Source organism: Acipenser ruthenus, chromosome 2, assembly GCF_902713425.1.
Source record: "Acipenser ruthenus chromosome 2, fAciRut3.2 maternal haplotype, whole genome shotgun sequence".
NCBI lineage: Eukaryota > Metazoa > Chordata > Actinopteri > Acipenseriformes > Acipenseridae > Acipenser > Acipenser ruthenus.
This window is the reverse complement of record NC_081190.1, coordinates 12,339,311-12,361,837: the sequence shown is the minus strand read 5'-3', so window position 1 is coordinate 12,361,837 and position 22,527 is coordinate 12,339,311. Positions and strand designations below refer to the sequence as shown.

The window sequence follows — 22,527 nt, the reverse complement described above, 5'->3', positions numbered from 1 at the left end:
CAAGCAGCGTCAACCAAAGTCAAATTAGAACACTTTTGTGCACTGCGGAATCCTTGAATTAGCATTCCAAGCTGTTTATTGCTTTGACAAATAAGGACCCCTGTACAATGTGTCCATGAGAAGAGTGATTGCTGTTCAGTGCCACTGCGTTCGTCTTCCACGGTGCACATTTGAAAGTGCTTCTGAATAAAATCAGATGGAACTTTTAATTGTTCTGTGGCCTCGAATGCTGCTGCTGCTGCTAATGCCAAGCCCGGCAGCACAAACAATTTTCTATATGGTCCTTTGTTATTCGACAGAAGTACCCAACCTTTCAATGAATGTATTTTTTTTCTCTCTGCATACTCTTCAATATAAAAAGTGAACAAGCTGTATTGCAAGAATTTTATTTTTTTTCCTTTTATTTCCAAGCCATGGCTTTATAATGCAGCTCAACACAGAACATCTCCTCACATGGCTGAAACACCAATTTGCACAACACTGGGGGGACAGACACGGCTCCCCTTCACACTCGTAAGTGATGTCCCCAGTTGAGGCCGTGTCTTTATAAGATGGACAGACACCTCTCTGTGTCTCTTGTTTATTAGAAATAGACACGGGTAACATCCCGGGCTGGTACAGTGTCCCCGCAGGATGGACAGTGGACTGACTGGTGTGCGTGTCTCTGGGACAGGCAGGGTCGGCACAGCAGGTGGGCGCAGGGAAGCTGGAAGGTGGCAGTGGACAGCGAGTAGACAGACAGCGTCTGCGAACACGAGCAGCAGCAGTTGTGTCCACCAGCCATTGCCGGCCCACGATCTGTACAGAAAAAACAAGAAGACAAGCAACTGAACAAACATCTGCTGTGTGTATTCATAAGTGCCTACTGAGTTCCCAGAACACAATAAGAAAAGAGGCTCTGACAAAGCAAAGAATACAGAAAATAGGATATTATAACTCACTGTTAGGGCTCAGTGAATGGTCTTAGCCCTAGCTTGCTCTGAAACAATGTTTTGCCTCCTAGAGATTCAGGATTCTGACTCCAGTTTCTCTTTTCTTTCTGATCTATCGTTTAAGCACTCAGGGAAGCTAGGCCTCATCTTACTGTTAATCAAACTTGTCTCTCTTCTGGCTCCTGGGTGATGTTGTCGCATGCCAAAATTAACTCACATTGGCTCAACAAATACCCTGTGTGTGTCTGTGTCTGTGTGTGTCTGAGTGTTTAATACAAGGCTGCATTACAGTCAGAAGCACACCTGGTCAGGTCTAACCAGCCCCCTTGTCAGACCTACCTGGACTGGTCTGGCTGTAGCTGGAGGTCCCCTCGCAGACTCCTGGCATGGGCTTGTCCACTCCGAGCTGTACAGTGAATGATGGGAGGTTACGCAGTGCAGAGGTCAACGCTACATCCAAACTCTCTGATAGCCTCTGCTCATGGGAGGAGGGGCCTGTATAGGAAGACAGCATAGACACTTCCTTAGAGATCCAGACTACACAGGAAGAGAACACAGACACTTCCTGTGAGATCAAAGATATTCTATATTACCAAGATACTCAACTCTGCCTTTACTTCCATCATGAGGTACAGAAGGGATGATGTGATATAAAGAGTGCTCCGGGGCTATTTTTGTATTGAGTGCATGAACAGGGCATCATTTCAGTGCACGACTGCGAGAATCCCACATGTTTTTTTAAGAGATGTGCGCACAATTCCCGCAGTCTGTTAAGAACCCTCCACCCAAATAAAAAACTAAATCCAGTGTAAATTACAACTTAAAATCAAGTCTAGTACTAAAGATGTTTTGTGATTGCAGCAACATATTGACATGTAGCAAAATACTACGCTTACTGTAGTAGCGTGGTAATAAGCATTATATTTTGCTGTACTTAGGCTACTGCAGTTGCTACTTTAACCTTACTGTAATTGAATATTATGTGAAATATATTAAATTAGATTGATTCCAGAATTCACATTACTCTTATTTAAATTATATAAAAAAAACTTCAATAAAAAGTTGAAATATTGTAAAATGGAAATCATGAATATGGGTCTGATCCAAATGAAATATGAATAAACGGTAAAAAGAAAAACCTCAAAGTATATATAAACTGACGTCTAACACCAATAATAGCAGCATGTTTTCTGTTTGCCCCTGTCCTCTGTACTGTGTGAAATGCTCATCTCAGTTTTCTGTTTGCCCCTGTCCTCTATTCTGTGTGAAACGCTCATTTCAGTTTTCTGTTTGAACCTGTCCTCTGTACTGTGTGAAACGCTCATCTCGGTTTTCTGTTTGCACCTGTCCTCTGTACTGTATGAAATGCTCATCTTGGTTTTCTGTTTGCCCCTGTCCTCTGTACTGTATGAAACGCTCATCTCAGTTTTCTGTTTGCACCTGTCCTCTGTACTGTATGAAATGCTCATCTTGGTTTTCTGTGCATGTGCCATCTCTGGGACTGCATTCAGAAAAGTGCATTTCAATTACAGAATGTCATCATTACCAAGGGTTATGTTTTTCTTCAAGACACCCTGGGCAATAGTAAAACAGACTATTTTTATAGAGTTTTTTTTATTATTTTTAAACCTGGGTAACAATAGCTTAAACCAGCTCAATCCAATACCGTTCCATTGACTCTCAATAGAAAAACTTCCCCAGAGCTCAATTTGTATTCCACAACCCTTTGCGTGTAGCTTGAAGGAAGTCTCCATTGAGAATCAATGCAGTTGAATATCTTGGTGTAACAGATTATCTTTGGTGAGATCCAGACTGCACAGGAAGAGAGCACATATATTTCCTATTACCCTGTTCCAATGAGGGAGGCTAAAGCATGATTCACACAGGACTAAAAAACATATGCTGGAATGGCAGAGGGAGGCTAGGACAAATGCTGGCACAGTAGACGGGGGGCTAGGACAAACGCTGGCACAGTAGACGGGGGGCTAGGACAAACGCTGGAACAGAAGACGGGGGGCTAGGACAAACGCTGGCACAGTAGACGGGGGGCTAGGACAAACGCTGGCACAGTAGACGGGGGGCTAGGACAAACGCTGGAACAGAAGACGGGGGGCTAGGACAAACGCTGGCACAGTAGACGGGGGGCTAGGACAAACGCTGGAACAGCAGTGGAGGGCTAGGACAAACGCTGGAACAGCAGAGGAGGGCTAGGACAAACGCTGGAACAGCAGTGGAGGGCTAGGACAAACACTGGAACAGCAGAGGAGGGCTAGGACAAACACTGGAACAGCAGAGGGGTCTAGGACAAACACTGGAACAGCAGAGGAGGGCTAGGACAAACACTGGAACAGCAGAGGAGGGCTAGGACAAACACTGGAACAGCAGAGGAGGGCTAGGACAAACACTGGAACAGCAGAGGAGGGCTAGGACAAACACTGGAACAGCAGAGGGGGGCTAGGACAAACACTGGAACAGCAGAGGAGGGCTAGGACAAACACTGTAACAGCAGAGGGGGCTAGGACAAACACTGGAACAGCAGAGGAGGGCTAGGACAAACACTGTAACAGCAGAGGGGGCTAGGACAAACACTGGAACAGCAGAGGAGGGCTAGGACAAACACTGGAACAGCAGAGGAGGGCTAGGACAAACACTGGAACAGCAGAGGAGGGCTAGGACAAACACTGGAACAGCAGAGGGGTCTAGGACAAACTCTGGAACAGCAGAGGGGGCTAGGACAAACAAAGATAAGATTTGATTCACACTACACAGAGTAAAGAATGGTTTAATTAAATGAGAAAACAGGACTTTCATTTCTTTAACACGACACGAGTGTTGCCATAGAAACCACACCGACCTTGGAACACATAAAAGACTGTAGCCTCCGTTGGCCTGACCCCTGACCAACAAATAACTGCAGGCCGGCCTGCGCATGATGGAGAAGAGAGCTAAGAGTAAAAATAATACAGAACTGAAATAATCCAAATTAAGTTGTACATACAGCTACTCCAAGAACACAAAAAAGAAATAACTGCAGGATGGCCTGCGCATGATGAAGAGAGCTCAGAGTAAAAATAATACAGAACTGAAATAATAAAAAATTAACAGCAAGCTGTACATACAGCTACTCCAGAACACAAAAAGAGGCTATAGAGGTTTCAAAACCTGATGGGTAATTCCCGGAACTGTTTTTCACCCCAAAGTCAAAGTTCAAAGAGTTTGTTAAGGGGTAATTTAGCTTCTTCAGAATATATCACGCTGTTCCCAACAAACACAAGCGCCTATCACAAATAGTAAAGGGCTGACAAATCTGACACCTATATAAAATGTCTACCCCTTGACGCCACCATCAGGCATCCTTGCCAGGAACAAGCCTATGTACTGAGATTGGAGTAAATTAGGAATGGTACAATTCTGTGAACCAGAGCGCAACATATTGCTAGATAATTAATCTTAACTGAGATTACTAAACCCATTACCATGTAGAAATCATGCTATATTAACCTCTATTATGCAATCACTGACGCGCAGATAGAGAACATGCACGAAAAGATGGGAATGCAAACCCCTCCATACTTTGAGATGTGTGTATTACATTTCATTATCAACCACTAATCTGATTTTTTTTCACTTGGCTCTTGTAGGCCTGACATTTTCAGCTTTTATTTATGCGTCGCGGTATAGAATGCTTCCCTGGAGAGGCTCCGATATGACGTGGAAATCTGCAGGTGGCCAGACAGGACGCCAGAAAACCCGCTATTTATTTACCAACAAGTATTTTTTATATTCAATGCTACACAGTGAATACATTTACCAGATCTCATTCAGAAATCTGTGTATCTTGCATTCATTCAAATCCAACAAGAGTGTGACTGGGATAAACACACTGCTCCAAATTACACTGCGTTGCTATGCAGATGCAAAGCTCAGTATTAGCAAAGTAATTCCTGAATTCAGCTGTTTAAACCCGCCTTCCCCCATGCATCATACTTGTTATATGAAACAGTACACTGCATGACCGTTCATGGAGTGCTGTATTTCACTCAAGAGAAGGTGTGAGCCTATGATGACAATTCCAACCTCTAAATTATTACAGTTCTGTATTATTCTGTATATAAAACTTGCCTTTATATATAAAAAATATGCTTTTTAAGGAAGGTGCACATACAAGAGTATGACAGTATTCACCTGAGCTGGGAGTCTGTGAGAAGCTGGAAGCTCTTTCTGTTCTCAGTCTTTTGGACGGCTTTTCTGAGGCAGAGCTGCTGTTGGGGTCTGCTGCCGCCAGATTGGAGAGCCCCAGGTCCTGAGAGGCAGCCAGGGCACAGTCTCTAGAGGCAGGCTGGGCCTCACGGTGTGTGTAGGCACTGGGAGTAGCAGGTTCTCTGCAGGGCAGAACCAGTGCTTGAGACGACGGAGTGTCCTCACAGCCTCCTGAGGAAGTCTCAGAGTGGGTCTCCGAGTCTCTTGAGGGAGCCAATCTCTTTAGTTTATTGGAGGTAGTGAAGTGCCTTGGGTTGCGGGATGTTTTATCATTCACTGGATATCTAGAAGAGGCTGTTCGGCCCAATGTGACAGCAGAGACAGGGAGAAATGTGGAGTCTCGAGGGGAAACCTTGTGCTCAGGGTGCTCAGAGGCTGTGGGGTTTCTGAAGTCCTTGGAAGCAGCGAGTCCACTCTCTTCCACAGGCTCAACCTTCCTCTTCTCTGAGGAGGATGCTGCCGATACAGGTATTAATCTCGACGGGCGTGGCAGCTCTGACAGGCTGGCTCTGCCCAACACACCTACTGCCATTGCCTGCCTGTCTCCAAGCTGCAGCAGAAACCGGTCAATCCTGGCTTTCAGGCTGGGGTGAGGCAGGAGCTTGGAATGTCGGCTGAAGGGTACCCCTGTGAAGGGGTCGTTTGGGGGGCGCCCCCAGCCTGCCTCCCTCCGCTCGTACTCCTCCATGGTGCTCTGGTCCACCACCTTCCCAGAAGGCAGCAGCAGGGGCAGAGTCATCACTTCTTGGGTGATGGGATCTAGAAACTCCTCAGGAATATCAGACGTTCCATTGGCTTCCAAAGGCAGAACCGCTGCCGGAGGAAATGGAAGAGACAGTAAGGCTGGTACAGTTCTCTGGCTCTCCAGATGAGCATTCAACACTCTGTCTATCACATCTTGTGAGCAGGATCTCGAGGGCTGACCCCAAACTTCCAGCTTTCTGAGACCCACAGGGCAGGAGCCCCCAGTGTGGGAGAGACAGATCCTCAAGTGTGTCACACTTGACAGGGAGGCAGGGCCCTTGCTCCAGAATTCCTGATGTTGCACAGTACTAGAGTCCAGGGCTGGAGGATCACCGCTGTGAAAGGGAGGCCTATGCCTGTATCCTCGGTGGCTGAAGGAGGCTTGGCAGTGCTCCTTCAGGACGGCTTTCCCCAGCAATGTAAAAATATCTTTATCGGAGAAGGCTGGGCTATTGCTCGAACCTGACTCTGCGCTGTCAGACACTGGCTTGCAGGAGGTGGATGAAGTGAAGATCTCCAGTCCCCGAGACGTCTGTCCCCTGTCTGTCCCCCCCGTCATCATGTTCACATCCACTCTCCTGATCTCTGTGCTGAAGGGGAAGGACAGCGTGACGTGGACAGGAGGACGGATGAAGTACTCTGCCCTGAACCCTCGTCTCCGGAGGCTAGGGTCCTCGGAGATCAGGTTGGACACTTCATAGCCATCTGCACACACCTGGGATAGGACAGGGAGTACAGGTAATCAGATTAGATTTGTGTTAATCCTAAAAAACCTTTAATCTGGGATCCTTGTTCATAGTTACTTAATAAAACATCAATCAGAAAACACCTTCTTCTCATTAACACCTTATTCCATCTAACACATTCAGCCTTGTTCCCCTAATGTCACCCTAATAAATCTCTGTCCTTGAAAATGGAGGCTAATTGTCTGTGGTATAAAATATATAAAGAACCTCAAAGGAATAAAAAGTAATTTAACTGTGGCAGTAATAACCTTTACTCTGCTCATTGTCATTTTCTTTTTGAATTCTACAGAACAATAGAACTGTTTTTTCTTCTGAGAAGTTATTCACTCAAGGCAGTCTGAATAAGACACCCAGTCTAATTTAGTCCATTCAGTGCAATTGTGTTGGAGGCGAACACAGGGTGGTGTTTAGTCACCTCCCTTGTGTAGAGATAGTCAGAGAGTGACGAGCCTAACAAACACTGGCACTTTGGATCAGGCCTCAAAAGCAGTACTTAGTTCAGGAAAGCCCTAAAAAATAATAAATAAATAAATACATACATAAATAAATAAATAAAAATGTGGCCAGTTTCACAGACCTCTATTAGGGCAGCAGTCTGGAGTAGTGGTTAGGGCTCTGGACTCTTGACCAGAGGGTTGTGGGTTCAATCCCAGGTGGGGACACTGCTGCTGTACCCTTGAGCAAGGTACTTTACCTAAATTGCTCCAGTAAAAACCCAACTGTATAAATGGGTAATTGTATGTAAAAATAATGTGGTATCTTGTAATCATTGTAAGTCGCCCTGGATAAGGGCGTCTGCTAAGAAATAAATAATAATAATAATAATAATAATAATAATAATAATAATTAGCTGTAATTGTGGAGTAACTTACTTAAGGTTACATTCAGTAGCCAGACACTCAACTAAATCTACATTGGAATAGTAGGCAAGGTCGCTGCTGAGCAGGATGGGTCCGGTATGGACCAGAGGAGCCTGCTCACACTGCCCTGCAGAGGAGCCTGCTCACCCTGCCCTGCAGAGGAGCCTGTTCACAGAGGAGCCTGCTCACCCTGCCCTGCAGAGGAGCCTGCTCACCCTGCCCTGCAGAGCAGCCTGTTCACAGAGGAGCCTGCTCACATCGCCCTGCAGGGGCCGTCAGGTTCATTTTAAGGAAAACCACAAATTCATCCCCATTTCACTGCTGCAAATTATATTTGGCTTTACTTTGAAAGTGTTACCAGGGGGCTCAGCAAATATATGGTCTAATGTCGAGCCCCAGAAAGACAGATTTTTCCAGCACCAATGCCTTGATTCGATATAGCTATTTGGTGAACAATCATGACAAAACGCCAACAAAATATTTTGGGAATCCTGTAGTTAATATGTTATAATATTTAAGACTGCACCATGCAGAAGTGGCTTCTAATATTTGATTTTATATTAAATTGTTAGTGTTTTTTTTTGTTTGTTTTTTACAGTTACTTTTAAAAAATCCTATAATGGTGCTGCAAGCTGCAGTTAGTTCACTGCTTCATTAGCACTGGTATAACCTATGCACAACAGCGACCTTGAGTTCTGTTATTTAATGTGGATATTTTGGAAACCACAGATTTTATTATATTACTTCCAATTCTTCAACAGGATTAATAGTTCAAAGCACTGCAAATCTTTATAGCACCTCCGCCTTTGCAGCAACCTGATGTGGCTTCACGGACCGCTTGCGTCAGAATTTGAGAAGGAAATCTTATAACAAAAGGAATCAAAATAAAGATACAGATACATGCTTTGATGGGTATTGTGTCTATTCTAAAGATATAAAGTACCTTATTGCAGTAAATGGAGGGTTTGAGGTGCAGTATCTCGCAGTAAACAGAGGGTTTGTAGCACAGTACCTTATTGCAGTATATGGAGGGTCTGAAGTGTGGCAGACAGAGGTTGATCACCATGGTCTCTCCAGGCTTCTTGCTCTCGTCTCTGCTTTGTACGGAAAAGGATACATGTGTGTAAATCATGCTGTAAACTCAAAACTCAAGAATGGCCTTTTTCTGTAACTGTAATGAACACAATGACAAAAATAATGTGATTTTTATAAATGTTCAGAACATCTAAGCAATAGACTTACAATATAAAAGTTTTTAGTCTAAAAGAAGACCCTGTAAATAAAGTCTTACTTTACTACTGGAACTGTTTTTATAATTGATCTTCTCACATGGTGCAAAATTGTACATGAGGGAGGGGCGAAGACGAACACACACAGTCAGCCGCCCGCTTCTTTACACACCACAGACTCACCATGCAGCTACCCAGAGCTACAACGTCGGAGGACAACGCAGCCCTGGGCAGCTTAAGGCAAGGCCGCAGGTGACCGGCCAGACCACAGGGGTCGCTGGTGCATGGTGAGCCGGGGACACCCTCCCCCCGGGCGGCACTCGGCCAATTGTGCGCCACCCCCTGGGAGCTCCCGTCCTTGGTCGGCAAAGTAAGAGCCAGGACTCGAACCGGCGACATCCAGACTATATGGCGCACCCTGCACTCCACGCAGAGCGCCTTTACTGGATGCGCCACTCGGGAGCCCTGGAAAAAAATATTTGATTGTACTATTATTTTGTCTTGTTCTATTATCTATAAAAGGAGAATACAAAGCTATGTTGGGTCCTGAATGGAAGACCTTGTGCTATTCAGACAGACTTACTACCATTAAGCACAGCAGCACAGGGTAGAACTGATGGGCTGACAAGGGCTCCAGGTCTACGTGACTCTTTTTAATTAAATAACACTACTGTTAACAAACAAACACACACTATATACAAAAGTGGAAGCGAATGTCTTTGTAAGGTGAAGGAATTATACTTTTTAGTTTTTAAAATGACCAGGCTTTCCTTTGTGTAAAAAACAAACAAAAAAGAAAACACTCATTTTAATGCAGATCCTTGTTTGATCATCATGTATACCAAACCAAGCACTCAGCTAGCCTAAATGAGCTGCTAGCAGAGAGATGGAAGAACCCTCTCAATATATCCTGGAGATTCCGAGTCAGCATGGAGGACAGCGACCTACACGTCATGACAAGACAAATGTGTGTCGGGAGAAGATGAACCTATCCGATTAGAAATGACCTGTGGTTGTGTACTCGCTTTCCACTGCAATTAAACAATGGCGTGTATAGCAGGCAACACAATTGTTAATGCTGATATATTCTTAGCTTATCAAAGCAGTAAGACTGTGGACTATGTTACAATATTACCCACAAAGCGATACGTGTTTAGGCATAGTGTTCTTATGATGTGTGACATCCATAGCTTAGCTCATTTTTTAATTACCATAAAAACACCCAGTGGCAGCAGGATGCATTGAAGTTTGTTGTTAACCAAGATCAGGAATAACTGTGCAACTATTACTGTGCGCTACCTCTAATTCTGTTTTATAAACCTTGCCAGTGATTCTGTTGAGACTGTATGGCTGGTAGTGCATTACGGTTTAATACCATGAGCTTGAAATCTCTGGCTCGGCAACATACACTGTGTGGAAGACATTAAAAAAGAGAAAGCAACAGGCATCATTTAAATTGCAATTTGGCACTGGGAGGAAACTATGAGTTATACAACTTGAGGCCACAAGGGGGCTTTAACTTTCCAAGCTGCTCTTTAATTGAAGCGCTTAATCATAGAAATTGAACTAGACTTCTACTCAAAACATCAGTCAATGAATGTATTAGGTTTATTTTAGTTTTTCAGAATGTAGCACTATTTAGGAGTGTTTCTGCTAATAAAGCTGTGGAACTGCACATCATTACCTAAACAACATAACTTAATTGAGCAAACATAAACACACGTACAGAGAACAGAAAAACGTGTTGTTTTTAGAAGTTGATGTCATTCTGCAATGAGCACACACATCTTAAGGACGTTGCGGTACAAATTCCATCACATTCCAAAAAAATCACTCAAAAGAAAACCCAAATCTTCATGTACAAGGTCACCAGAACCAGGGACACACATGAATTCCTGATGCATGTTTGCAAGGGGGTGGAAACAATGAACACAAAAGCATTATCCAAACAATCCTTCACTCAACAGTGAGGTATTCATTTGTACCAGCACCCGAGGGAGTCAAGGTATTCACAGTTTAATAACCGCAAATTACAATCTTCAAAGATCTTTCATCAATGTGAAAAATGATTTTAAGACGTTCTGTAAACTTTTGCTTAGACATTTATCTTTATCTTGGATATTAAAGACAGGCTTTACAGGTGAGAAATGTCAGTTATCTTAACAACTTGTTTGAATCACTTTGTGTATCATTTTCTGTTTCAGTCATCAGTGTGACCAATAACAGGTTCATATTGACAATGAAGATTGTAGAAATATGGGGCACTTCCCACGAAACTTTAAGGACCATTTGAATTAATAAAATCACATTTTCATTTCATGAAACCCTTTTCAGGTGTTTTTAGAGAGTGTTTATTAGTCCAATCTCATTTTTTCAGCACTGTTTAACCTTCATATGGCGAGAGCTAACTTAGCTTAACTTAACTGGCCCTTCTACAACACTGCATATTCCCTCCACTTACCAAAAGCAATTATTTTAAGCATCTGTATTTCTGAAAACATATTATTATTATTATTATTTTTGCATAACAGCCTCTACAAGCATGGCAATGTGATGGGATGTCTGTTGCACTGGTGTAGGGGTATTTCGGGCCAGCCTATAACGCCAGAGTGGTGCGGTCCATTCTTGGCTTCACTAGGGACACAGTTAAACACATCCAAGCTTCACAGTGCTTTACTCTCAATTACTGCTAAGTTTTGCATCACAAAGAAATTTTTGGATTGAGACATAAAAAATAAAAAAAACTATATGAACATAATTTAGAACTTTTATTTAACATCATGTAATCAATTAAAACCACTAAATGATATTACAAAAGTCTACCGGAAGCCATAACAGTACTACAGTATTTCATGTTTCAATTTTTGTCAGTTTTTCATTAAGTATATGGAAAACTACAAAGCAGTATGTAATTCAATATGTTAACGTAACATTAATTTGCAGGTTTTATTTGCCTTTAGCTGTATAACAAGGGTTCTATGCAGGACTCATTTTGGTGAAGACTTTGTTTGAGAATGCCATCAAATTTACCAAAATCATACCCAAAGATGAAAAGTGCTGAATTGCAACTATTTGGCTACAACCAGTTCAGGATTGTGAAAGACAGGCATGTTTGAGGTGTTCAAAATGTAACCAACCACAGCTTGAAATGTATTGTGCCTGCAAACCTGCCAATGCACCTAATGAGGTAGAGAATTCACAGGCCAAGAAACCTAACTGATACTATATCTTCATTATTTATGGCAGTTACAGGATGAAAATGTAGAGTTTAGAGATTTAGCATTTAAAACTCTGAACACATTTGAATGACAAATGCCAGATTTGTGGTACATATCGTGTTCTTTATTCCTAAACTTAGCTCAGAATATGCATTGGCTACAATATCCCCTTTCTATTGCCATCATTTTGAAATAAAGACATGAAGCTTATACACTGTATATGAAATCAGAGAAGGTCAGTATCATGTCTATAGCACAGCTGTTTGAATTCTGATCAGAGTAAACCCTGGAATGGCTTATTCCCTGACCCTGGAAGGCAGGTGCTTTTTGTGCCTGTTCAGTCAAGGGTCCCGTAGAGCTTGCAATGGAGATAGGCGAGTTTCTCAGAGCGTGTGCGTCTGAGCAGAGGGAACCACTCCCAGAAGGGCAGCTCCAGCACCGTGTAGCCGGCTCGGCTCAGCTGCCGTCTCTTCATGGCGTGAAGCCCCAGGAGGTGACGGGACCCGTAGCAGAACTGGTTCCGATTCGAGACCTGGACCGCCAGTCTGCGCACTCCGGTAAGGGGAGAGGGGGGCTCTGCTGGAGGGGAGAGGGGGGGTCTGGAGCAGGGGGACCCTGTCATGGCATCTAGGAGCCCCTCAGTCAGGACAACACCACCGAAGAACTCCCTCCTGCTCTCTTCTGCTGTCGGAGTCCTGGGGCCACCGCCCTCATCAGCTGCAGGCTCCGGGGTGCTTCTACTGCTCTTCACATTCAGGAGCTGAGACACTAGATCATCAGTGAGGGGCACTCCTGCGTGCTTCATCTCCCACTTCCTGATGCTCTGCTCCCGCTGTGTACCCAGGTCCAGGGCTGCGGCAGGCTGTGTGTTGAAGGGCAGGGCTCTGCCTGCGGAGTCCAGGTGGATCTCCAGGTCACTGGACCTCATGTGTGGCAGGATCATGTAGTTTTTCACGTACTGAGGGCCCCCCAGCATGGACTGCAGCAGGGTCTCAGCCTCTCGCACTTCTGCTTTCTGGCACACGTCCTGGCTGGCAAATCCCCACAGCATCTCGGTCACCTCTGTGCAAATTCCCTCTGGAAGACGGGAGCCAGCATATCCAGGCAGCTCCAGCTCCACTGTGCCATCCAGGGTGAAGAGGTCCTTCTTCAGCTCTAGCTGGGTGGACTCAGCAGCTAGTTTCACAAAGCCAGGACTCAGGGCAAGGTTTATGAGGTCATGTGGGAAGCGGCCAGCGAAAGCAAGCGCGAGAAGCCCAGTTAGGAGGTGTTCAGGGTACCTTTCAAACTCAGCGCTTTTCACACGCATCTGCTGCGTGAGGCTGGAGAAAAAGGATTCCGCATTGCTGGGCTGGTAGCTCAGGGAGGAAAAGGCCCAGAGCAACTTGGCAGTGTCTTTGCTACGGCAGTGAGCAGCTTTAACAGGCACCTCAGCAGCTATGGCTTCAAAGATCCTCTCGTCGAGATAGTGCAAGGAGGAGCAGGCCAAGGCAATGTGCATGAGTCCCTGAGCTCCCATCGAGGGGGCTCTCTCAGGGACCACCTCTCCCAGTCTCCTCAGGAATCCCACGTGATCCACATGGCTGTATCGGAGCATCTTGAGCACGTTCACCACAGCATAGCTGCTCATCTCCTCCAGCACGACCTCAGCTCTGTCCCCAATCCTGCGCATGGCCTGCTCAGAGAGCCCACTCTTGGATTTGAAGAAGCCCAGACACAGTGCTCCCAGCTCCTCAGGAGTCGTCTGATCCAAGAACCTCAGAACCAGGACCTCCAGGTTCTGCATTAGCTCCTGTGGGGCTCTCCTGCCCTCCCCTATGAGGTAAACCAGTTGTACAAGCTGTGGCAGGGTCAGCTCTCTGCACCGCAGTCCTAGCCTGCTGTAGGCAAGGTCCAAGTACTGTGGCACAGCCCGACCCAGACATCGCCACAGGTCCCCCACCAGCAGAACCTGAGTGGAGTCTAGATCCCAGACCCGTCTGCAAAGCTCTGAATCGAACACATTCAGTATGCTGTGTGTGGGGGGAATCCCCAGCCTTACAAAGGCTCTCAGCACGTCTATTAGCTGAGGGGAGGTGAACAGACGCAGGTTCTCCACAGCATAGCGGCACAGCATGGCAAACCGAGTGTCTGACTTCACCAGCACCTGCTGCTCTGTGGGAATCTGGCCCAGCTTCTCAAAAAACTCACTGATTGACTGAGGACTGAGAGTCCCTTTCAGCACGGTGACTTTATGCAGGACCAGGAAGCCCTCCTCTGTAGAAACTGGTTTGGGCGGCTCTGAGAGGTTGTGACAGAGAGCTCTGTACTCCTCCCTCAGTTTCTGGAAAGCCCTGGGATCTTCTTTGCTGTCATACAGCGCCTCTCTGTCCTCTGTGCCCCCGAAGCCGCCTGCCTTGCGCCCGGCCGCTCCCTGCTTATTCTCACCAGCCTTCCCGAAAGCGAGGTCCAGGAGCGTGTTCTTTGCACTGGAGAGCCGTCGAGAGCAGGACACAGTGTAGGTGTTTCTCGTCTGCTGCTGCTGTAGCTGCTGCTGCTTTGAGCCCGAGGCCAGGGGCTTGCCTTCAGGGGGCTCATCCTCATCCGCAGCACTGGGTCTATGTGTTGTTACCACCTGGCTCCGGCGTGTTTGGCAGTATGCGGAGGGGTTGTAGGGCACCGTGTACCCCGGTAAGTTGGGCAGCACAGCGTCAGGATTCTGTCCGTCCTCCTGATCCTCATTGCTATGGTTACTGCTCATCTGGACAGGGCCGCCCGTTGTCTCTTCACCTCTTGCTCTCCAGGACACCGCGGCAAACCTGCGCATCCCCCGCAAAGAGAGTCTCTGGCACAGCACCCCCGAGGCCATCCTTCACAGCACTGCTGCAGAAAGAAGCAGAGCTACAATCAGAAGCAGGACACGCCCCCTCCATCTCTCTCCTTATAAACAGAGCCACTGCTGCTTTAATCTTCTACAAAGAAAATACCCATAAAACGCACAGCACAGCGTCCAGCTGCTGTGCATGCAAGTGCTGCAGCTGAAGAGACCTGTGTCTTAAAACCCATGGCAATTTTAAAATACAAGAGGAAGGAATCTGTACTTTAAGGTTTTTTTTGTTTGCATACTCCATGTCCTAATCATATTCTTGCCACTCAGTTATTAAATATCTACACTATGCTCATATGCACACAGACTTGTTGAAAAGTCAATTTCATTTAGTCTGGATTGAAAAGGCCACGTGTCTACTTCAAAAGTAGGTTACTGTGTAACAATATCAACTCAGAGTCATTTTAGAACCCCTTTAGAATCTTTCCAGTATTAGAAAATTCTCCAATAATTTACCTGAGAGGTGAATCCCCCATGGGATGTCATTGAAGTCTGCCACAAAGAATGTTCTATAGAAGCAGCTTAAATAAAAGACATTACGAAGTTGAAATTCCAGGGAAAAAATGTGGGAAAGCTAGTAAAAGTGAACTTTAAGCATCCTTTCATATTCAAATAATTATCAAAAATGAAATGTTTCGCCATCCCTTTGGATACACACAATGTTCAAACAATGTGCTACCAGAGTACTGGAATACTGTGCTCTTCTCGTCCACATCATCGATTTTATATCTGAAGATTTACAATAAATAAAAAGATAATGTTTTTTATAGTAGCTTTTTTAAAACTTACATGTTTCTAATTTTTCAGTGGCCTATAATCCTCTAACAACATAATAACTCTAAATCATTCACAGATTTACATCACAATGGCAAAGGTCTAATCATCACCAACAGAATGCACAGTACTTGCATTCAGACATCTGTCACTCTCACTTAAGCATCACCTAAACTTGTAATAGCGGGTGATATTTGAGTATAGAAATTATAACAGCAATCCAATCCAATCCCTTCACTTAATCCAATTCCAGGTCCTAGAGCAGAGGTTCCCAAACTTTTGATTGCCGCGTACCCCCTTCCAGACCTGTCTGCGTACCCCTAGCATTCAGATTTATATGTTCATGTTGTTTTTAATATATGCTTTCATAATACACAGATTTATACACATACACAATAATATACTTACAATATAAATGACTATAATAATATAATTACGGCTTCTGATTTTAGGGTTTAACCGATAAAACACCCCTGATACAAAAAAAAAATAAATAAATCTGTGTACAATGAACACCAGAAAAACACTGGAAATATACTCAATTCACATAACTCAAAAACCTAATACATTAAAAACAAAAACAAACTACCTTTTCCTAACTTGTATTGATTAGTTCTGAATACTTTCTCGACTGGAGGCTTGTTCGCGGGATTTAAAGCTATATTACAGTTAAGATACGTAGGATTTAAAACAGAATTGCAAATTGTGGCGAAATGTAAAACAAATACCTAAACACAAAAATCCCAGAAGAATGTGTCCGTGACCACAGGGATTTCGTTGTGGAAGACAACAAAGGAAATAAGGTACAAAGTGTGGTACTGTACAGTTCCTTTGTGACAGAAAAAAACAAGCATTTTGTAAAGTACAGTAACAGAAAACAACAATTTCATACAGTACATAAAAATCGAAAGCTCTGAAAAAACGATTTACATAAAAATCGAAAATAGCTCATCATAACCACCAAAAAATGTAATTAATAAAAAACTAAAAACATACGTCATAAATATAATACATTTAATTCGCGTTGTACAGTTATTGGTGGTGAGAGTTCTGTACGTCACTGTCCCTGTGTATCTTTGTTCTCATTGTTACCTCTTGGAGGTTTGCAATAAACGAGCACACCACAGCGTTGATCCCAAGTGTCCCGCTGCCCGCGAGATTGTCTTGCATGACTCTCTGTTTGTTTCTCCATTTCACGGCAGAAATTGAAAGGAATTTCCAAAGCGTTTTAAAGTTTTGTGTGAGTATGACAAGTCTTATGAAAATGCAAGAAAGTAAAAAATAAATAAAAAAAAAATGTACGCCATTACACAATTTGTCACGCATACCCCCTAAACACGTCTCGCGTACCCCTGGGGGTACGCGTACCAGTTTGGGAACCTCTGTCCTAGAGGATCCTGCACTCAAAGCATGTGAAAAATGTATATTTTTTGCAACCCTTGCAGAGTGGAAAGGGGTGCACCCCAAAAATGTACCATGTGCACTTTGAAGAATGATTACTCCCGTTTAAGTCAGACAAGGACGATCTTGGTATCAAAGGTTATTGCTTAGCGTTTAACCACACGTAAGGATCTCCCGTGATCTTCAAGAGAGTTCTGGGATATGCTCACTGTAACATGGTGGAGGGCACTTCACCCCTTGCTGCTGATGAAGGGTTAAATAATACCTACACAACAACACACTAGCCAGGTTACTGCGTGGGGTTTGAAATTTCGTTTAGAATCAAAATATGATGCAGGTATATGTTGGTTTTTATTATTTTTTTTAATTTTACAAGATTGAACCGAAATAGCTGAATCTTATACATGCATCTGGCAGCTGTAAGATAGGCTGCACAAGGATTAGGCAGCTGGGTCCTTATACTGGGCAGACAATACAGGACAGGCATACAGGAAATAAAACCCAATACAATCAGGCAGGCGTGAGTCACTTCAAACACAATTACAAGATGCCTGTCTGAACAGTACCGTTGGAAAACGGCTTTACTGTGACCTTCCTCTCTCTTTGCTTTTTCATTCTTTCACAGGCGGTGCTGTTACAGCAGTGCCCTGTTTTCTATTCAATTCAGGTATTCATAGAGTAGAATATAAGAATATTAAACTAGTAGTGAACTAGAGGCCACTCAGTTGCTCATCTGGTGTCTGACAGAGCCCTAGAACATCCAGGCTACACAGCTAACCCTGCTCGCAGTGACTGCTGGGCTGCACGGCTAACCCTGCTCGCAGTGACTGCTGGGCTGCACGGCTAACCCTGCTCACTGTGACTGCTGGGCTGCACGGCTAACCCTGCTCGCTGTGACTGCTGGGCTGCACGGCTAACCCTGCTCGCCGTGACTGCTGGGCTGCACGGCTAACCCTGCTCGCCGTGACTGCTGGGCTGCACGGCTAACCCTGCTCGCCGTGACTGCTGGGCTGCACGGCTAACCCTGCTCGCCGTGACTGCTGGGCTGCACGGCTAACCCTGCTCGCCGTGACTGCTGGACTGCACGGCTAACCGTGCTCGCCGTGACTGCTGGGCTGCACGGCTAACCCTGCTCGCCGTGACTGCCGGACTGCACGGCTAACCCTGCTCGCTGTGACTGCCGGACTGCACGGCTAACCCTGCTCGCCGTGACTGCTGGGCTATGCAGCTAACCCTGCTCGCTGTGACTGCTGGGCTGCACGGCTAACCCTGCTCGCCGTGACTGCTGGGCTGCACGGCTAACCCTGCTCGCAGTGACTGCTGGGCTGCACGGCTAACCCTGCTCGCTGTGACTGCTGGGCTGCACGGCTAACCCTGCTCACTGTGACTGCTGGGCTGCACGGCTAACCCTGCTCGCTGTGACTGCTGGGCTGCACGGCTAACCCTGCTCGCCGTGACTGCTGGGCTGCACGGCTAACCCTGCTCGCCGTGACTGCTGGGCTGCACGGCTAACCCTGCTCGCCGTGACTGCTGGGCTGCACGGCTAACCCTGCTCGCCGTGACTGCTGGGCTGCACGGCTAACCCTGCTCGCCGTGACTGCTGGGCTGCACGGCTAACCCTGCTCGCCGTGACTGCTGGACTGCACGGCTAACCGTGCTCGCCGTGACTGCTGGGCTGCACGGCTAACCCTGCTCGCCGTGACTGCCGGACTGCACGGCTAACCCTGCTCGCTGTGACTGCCGGACTGCACGGCTAACCCTGCTCGCCGTGACTGCTGGGCTATGCAGCTAACCCTGCTCGCTGTGACTGCTGGGCTGCACGGCTAACCCTGCTCGCCGTGACTGCTGGGCTGCACGGCTAACCCTGCTCGCCGTGACTGCTGGGCTATGCAGCTAACCCTGCTCGCCGTGACTGCTGGGCTACACGGCTAACCCTGCTCGCCGTGACTGCTGGGCTGCACGGCTAACCCTGCTCGCTGTGACTGCTGGGCTGCACGGCTAACCGTGCTCGCCGTGACTGCTGGGCTACACGGCTAACCCTGCTCGCCGTGACTGCTGGGCTGCACGGCTAACCCTGCTCGCTGTGACTGCTGGGCTGCACGGCTAACCGTGCTCGCCGTGACTGCTGGGCTGCACGGCTAACCCTGCTCGCCGTGACTGCTGGGCTGCACGGCTAACCCTGCTCGCTGTGACTGCTGGGCTGCACGGCTAACCCTGCTCACTGTGACTGCTGGGCTATGCAGCTAACCCTGCTCACTGTGACTGCTGGGTCATTATTACTTTGGTAATACAAACAAACAACAAAAAACGACGAGTAATGAAGTTAAAAGACGTTTTCAGTTTTCTTAATATGCAAGTCCACGGGCGAAAAGCATACTAACTCTCTGAGAGTTTATATTACCTAAAGTTAAACTTGAAAAATAACACACAATAAATATAACTGTTGATACTGGATCTGATAAATCGCTGTAATACATTAATATCAAATGCAAACTCCTAAGATTACTGTCTAGTATGTAATAGCTCCAATCCTACACGTGTTTTCAGCAAAAGCCTGCCTTGCAAGGATAGGCCTTATGGTATCGGGGATCAGTAGCTAGCTAGCTAGCTAGCTAGCTACCTATCCCTGTGGTCCCGGTCCTACCTTAGCTTGGTACCAACAGGACCCGATTTCTATGTGAAGCGATCCCGGATATTGGAAAACATCAGACTCCAGTACTCTACTAGAAGGTCATCGGTTCTGCTACAGCAAGTGAAAGGGGACATTTCCTTGAACGCCTTTTACAAAAAATAAAAAAAATCTCTTTGGTCGTTTGGACATGTTACCACTAGGTGGGGCAGGACGAATAAAACAACATCCTAAAAATATAAAATAGTGTTAACTACTGACTGGTTTTGTCCACGAGGGGGTATACTTCAACTAAAAAATATATCCACAATTTTTTAGTGCCGTTTATACTTAGTTAAAATTGTTTTATCAAGGAAAATAAAGTTTAGCATAAATAAAATAATTGGAAAGGATGTGACAGTAGTATTGATATGTATTTATTGCACCTAAATAGGTCAGGGGCAAGCAGGCTAGCTGATAACATCGAACATCACCTAGCAAGGTATTTAAACTAGGAACTAGGGAGGGGAAGGAATCTAAAGAGGCATGTAAAATTCAGGTTAAAGTGTCCTAAAATTCCCGCTACCCGCTGATTAAACACAGAGGTGTGTGCTACAGTAACCTCCCTCAAATTCCTATTACCCCTGCGCAATCATGTGCTCTTGATTGGACCAATTTACACCTAGGTTTATTTAATGTCAGGTTTCTGGCTAATAAGGCTCAGTTAATTATTGATTTTATTCAGGATTACAACATTGATATTCTCTCTTTAACTGAAACTTGGCTTGGACCGAATGACAATGTTTCCCTGATTGAAGCTTCTCCACCTCACTCTTCTTTTTTTCCCAGAAAGCTCGCTCTCCTGGGCAGGGAGATGGACTTGCTACTGTTTTCCACAGTGAACTTAGGATCAAACAGGAAATTGTTGAAGGTTATTCATCTTTTGAAGTTTCAACCTTGACATTAAACAGTCCATTACCTGTTCATATTATAATTATTTATCGACCACCTAAGTAAAACCTGCTATTACTGACTGGATTTGGGGATCTGCTATCTATGTTGACAGTCAAATATGATAGTATTCTTTCATTGGGTGATTTTAACCTTCATGTTTACATTGATTCTAATTCTGCTAATAGATTCCTTAGATTATATCCTGCATGTCAAAGGTCCTACGCATAATCATAGCCATACTTTAGATCTGGTAATTTCTCATGGTTTCGCTGTTAAGAACATCATAACCCCAGATCTTACTATTTCTGATCATCTTGCCATTCTTTTTGAGGTGAATCTGCCAGTATCTACAAAGACTGGGGACCGTACATTTAAATCCAGTATAATTAATTATTCAACTGTTGTTAAGCTTTCTGATATCTTGAGTTCATTACCACTCTATGAGTCCTCATCAGTAGATGAGCTGGTTGTTTTCATTATATATGCTACCGTTAGGTGACATTATCCGCAGACACAGAGTGAACTTCCATTGCTATGCTGATGATACCCAGCTATATTTGTCCCTAAAGCCAGGAATTTCTTCTGCCTGTGGAATGGAGACCTGCATTAAAAAGCAGATAGGCATGTGTGTGGAGACCTGCATTAAAAAGCAGACAGGCACGTGTGTGGAGACCTGCATTAAAAAGCAGACAGGCACGTGTGTGGAGACCTGCATTAAAAAGCAGACAGGCACGTGTGTGGAGACCTGCATTAAAAAGCAGACAGGCACGTGTGTGGAGACATGCAATATAGGCAGGCCTGCTTTATATACAGGTAGTGGACAAACAAATGGAAACACCAATGTAAAGTCACTTAATAGGGCGTTGGGCCACTATGGTATCCCGCTCTGTGGAGTTCTCAGTGGACCGTTTTTGATGAAACTGGCTGCTCGCGCCCCAGGTTGAAATTTGCAGTCAATTGATCTGCAGTTGCTTGCCTGTTTTGCCTTGCATTTTGAATTAATGCACGGATATCACAATCCTGGAGTATGCGCTTCCGTCCACTGTTGCCCTTTGCTGATGATGTCTTTCCCTCTGAGTTCCATGCCGACATCACCTTAGACACCGTTGCTCGTGAAACATCAGCAAGTTGAGCTGTCTTGGTCACTGAAGCTCCTGCCAAACACGCCCCAACAATCACCCCTCTTTTAAAGTCACTGTGCAAACATTTCAACACCCGGAAAGCATGCCCCATCCAGGGTGCACATGTGGTTAAACAGTACAAACATTTTAACACCCGGAAAGCATGCCCCATCCAGGGTGCACATGTGGTTAAACAGTACAAACATTTTAACACCCTGAAAGCATGCCCAGTCCTGTCCTGGGGGACCATCTCTTAGGAGGTGAGGGGGCAGTCCTCTGGGCATGTAGAGAGACAAACATTTTAACGAGAAGTGTTTTTCAGTCGCTTGTGTGAGTAAAATATGCCCAGTGTCAACATTGTGGTGGTTTTGTGATCCAGAGCACTAACCCCTTAATGCTGCGGTCTTTCTGGGATTTTGCTGTGTACTTTACTTCTAACGTTTTTTAAATGTACTAGTCCTTTTTGTGGGATTTCTTTTGTAATTATTCTTTACTGATTGGTTACTGTACTTTAAGTAATGCATATAGTTCTTTAGCGCCACCTACTGGATTGAACGGAGGGTGGAGAGCTGTGTTGACAGGCCTCAGATATATCCAGAGTAACATGGTTAACTAGCAAGCTATAGTACCTGACTCTGTGATATGTATGTTATAGAATAAAACTGTGGAACGAGGCGCTGAATAGACTGAAGCAGTTGACTACTAAAATGATCGTGCTCTGTGCTTGTACCTGCAATCCATGTCTGGACTCTCTATACTGCCCTCTGCCCAGGATTAACATCAAACCAGACTATGCATTGTTACACCCTGATCC

The 22,527-nt window shown here is 45.3% G+C and overlaps 2 protein-coding genes across 5 annotated transcripts; both read right to left on the bottom strand.

The window, feature by feature from the left end:
• Nucleotides 1-370: 370 nt before the first annotated feature.
• Nucleotides 371-19,806, bottom strand: LOC117404094 (RING finger protein 37-like). 2 transcript variants are annotated; one of them, XM_058989618.1, is made up of 5 exons: nucleotides 19,675-19,806; nucleotides 8,555-8,636; nucleotides 5,118-6,651; nucleotides 1,272-1,427; nucleotides 371-798 (listed from the first exon to the last, which is right to left on the bottom strand). In XM_058989618.1, exons 2-5 carry the CDS (start codon nucleotides 8,606-8,608, stop codon nucleotides 584-586), a joined length of 1,959 nt encoding a protein of 652 aa, XP_058845601.1. In that variant the 5' UTR covers nucleotides 8,609-8,636; nucleotides 19,675-19,806; the 3' UTR covers nucleotides 371-583. The 2 variants fall into 2 exon arrangements, with proteins under 2 accessions (XP_058845601.1, XP_058845603.1); XM_058989620.1 differs by having other exon boundaries at nucleotides 8,555-8,639; nucleotides 19,675-19,765.
• LOC117403500 (FAST kinase domain-containing protein 5, mitochondrial-like) lies at nucleotides 11,521-19,807 on the bottom strand. Of its 3 annotated transcripts, none has more exons than XM_058989606.1 (2): nucleotides 19,675-19,807; nucleotides 11,521-14,851 (listed from the first exon to the last, which is right to left on the bottom strand). In XM_058989606.1, the coding sequence occupies exon 2, from the start codon at nucleotides 14,835-14,837 to the stop codon at nucleotides 12,327-12,329; it is 2,511 nt and encodes an 836-aa protein (XP_058845589.1). In that variant the 5' UTR covers nucleotides 14,838-14,851; nucleotides 19,675-19,807; the 3' UTR covers nucleotides 11,521-12,326. The 3 variants fall into 3 exon arrangements, with proteins under 3 accessions (XP_058845589.1, XP_058845594.1, XP_058845599.1); XM_058989611.1 differs by having other exon boundaries at nucleotides 11,521-14,848; nucleotides 19,675-19,800; XM_058989616.1 differs by lacking the exon at nucleotides 19,675-19,807 and adding an exon at nucleotides 15,312-16,651.
• Nucleotides 19,808-22,527: the final 2,720 nt, after the last annotated feature.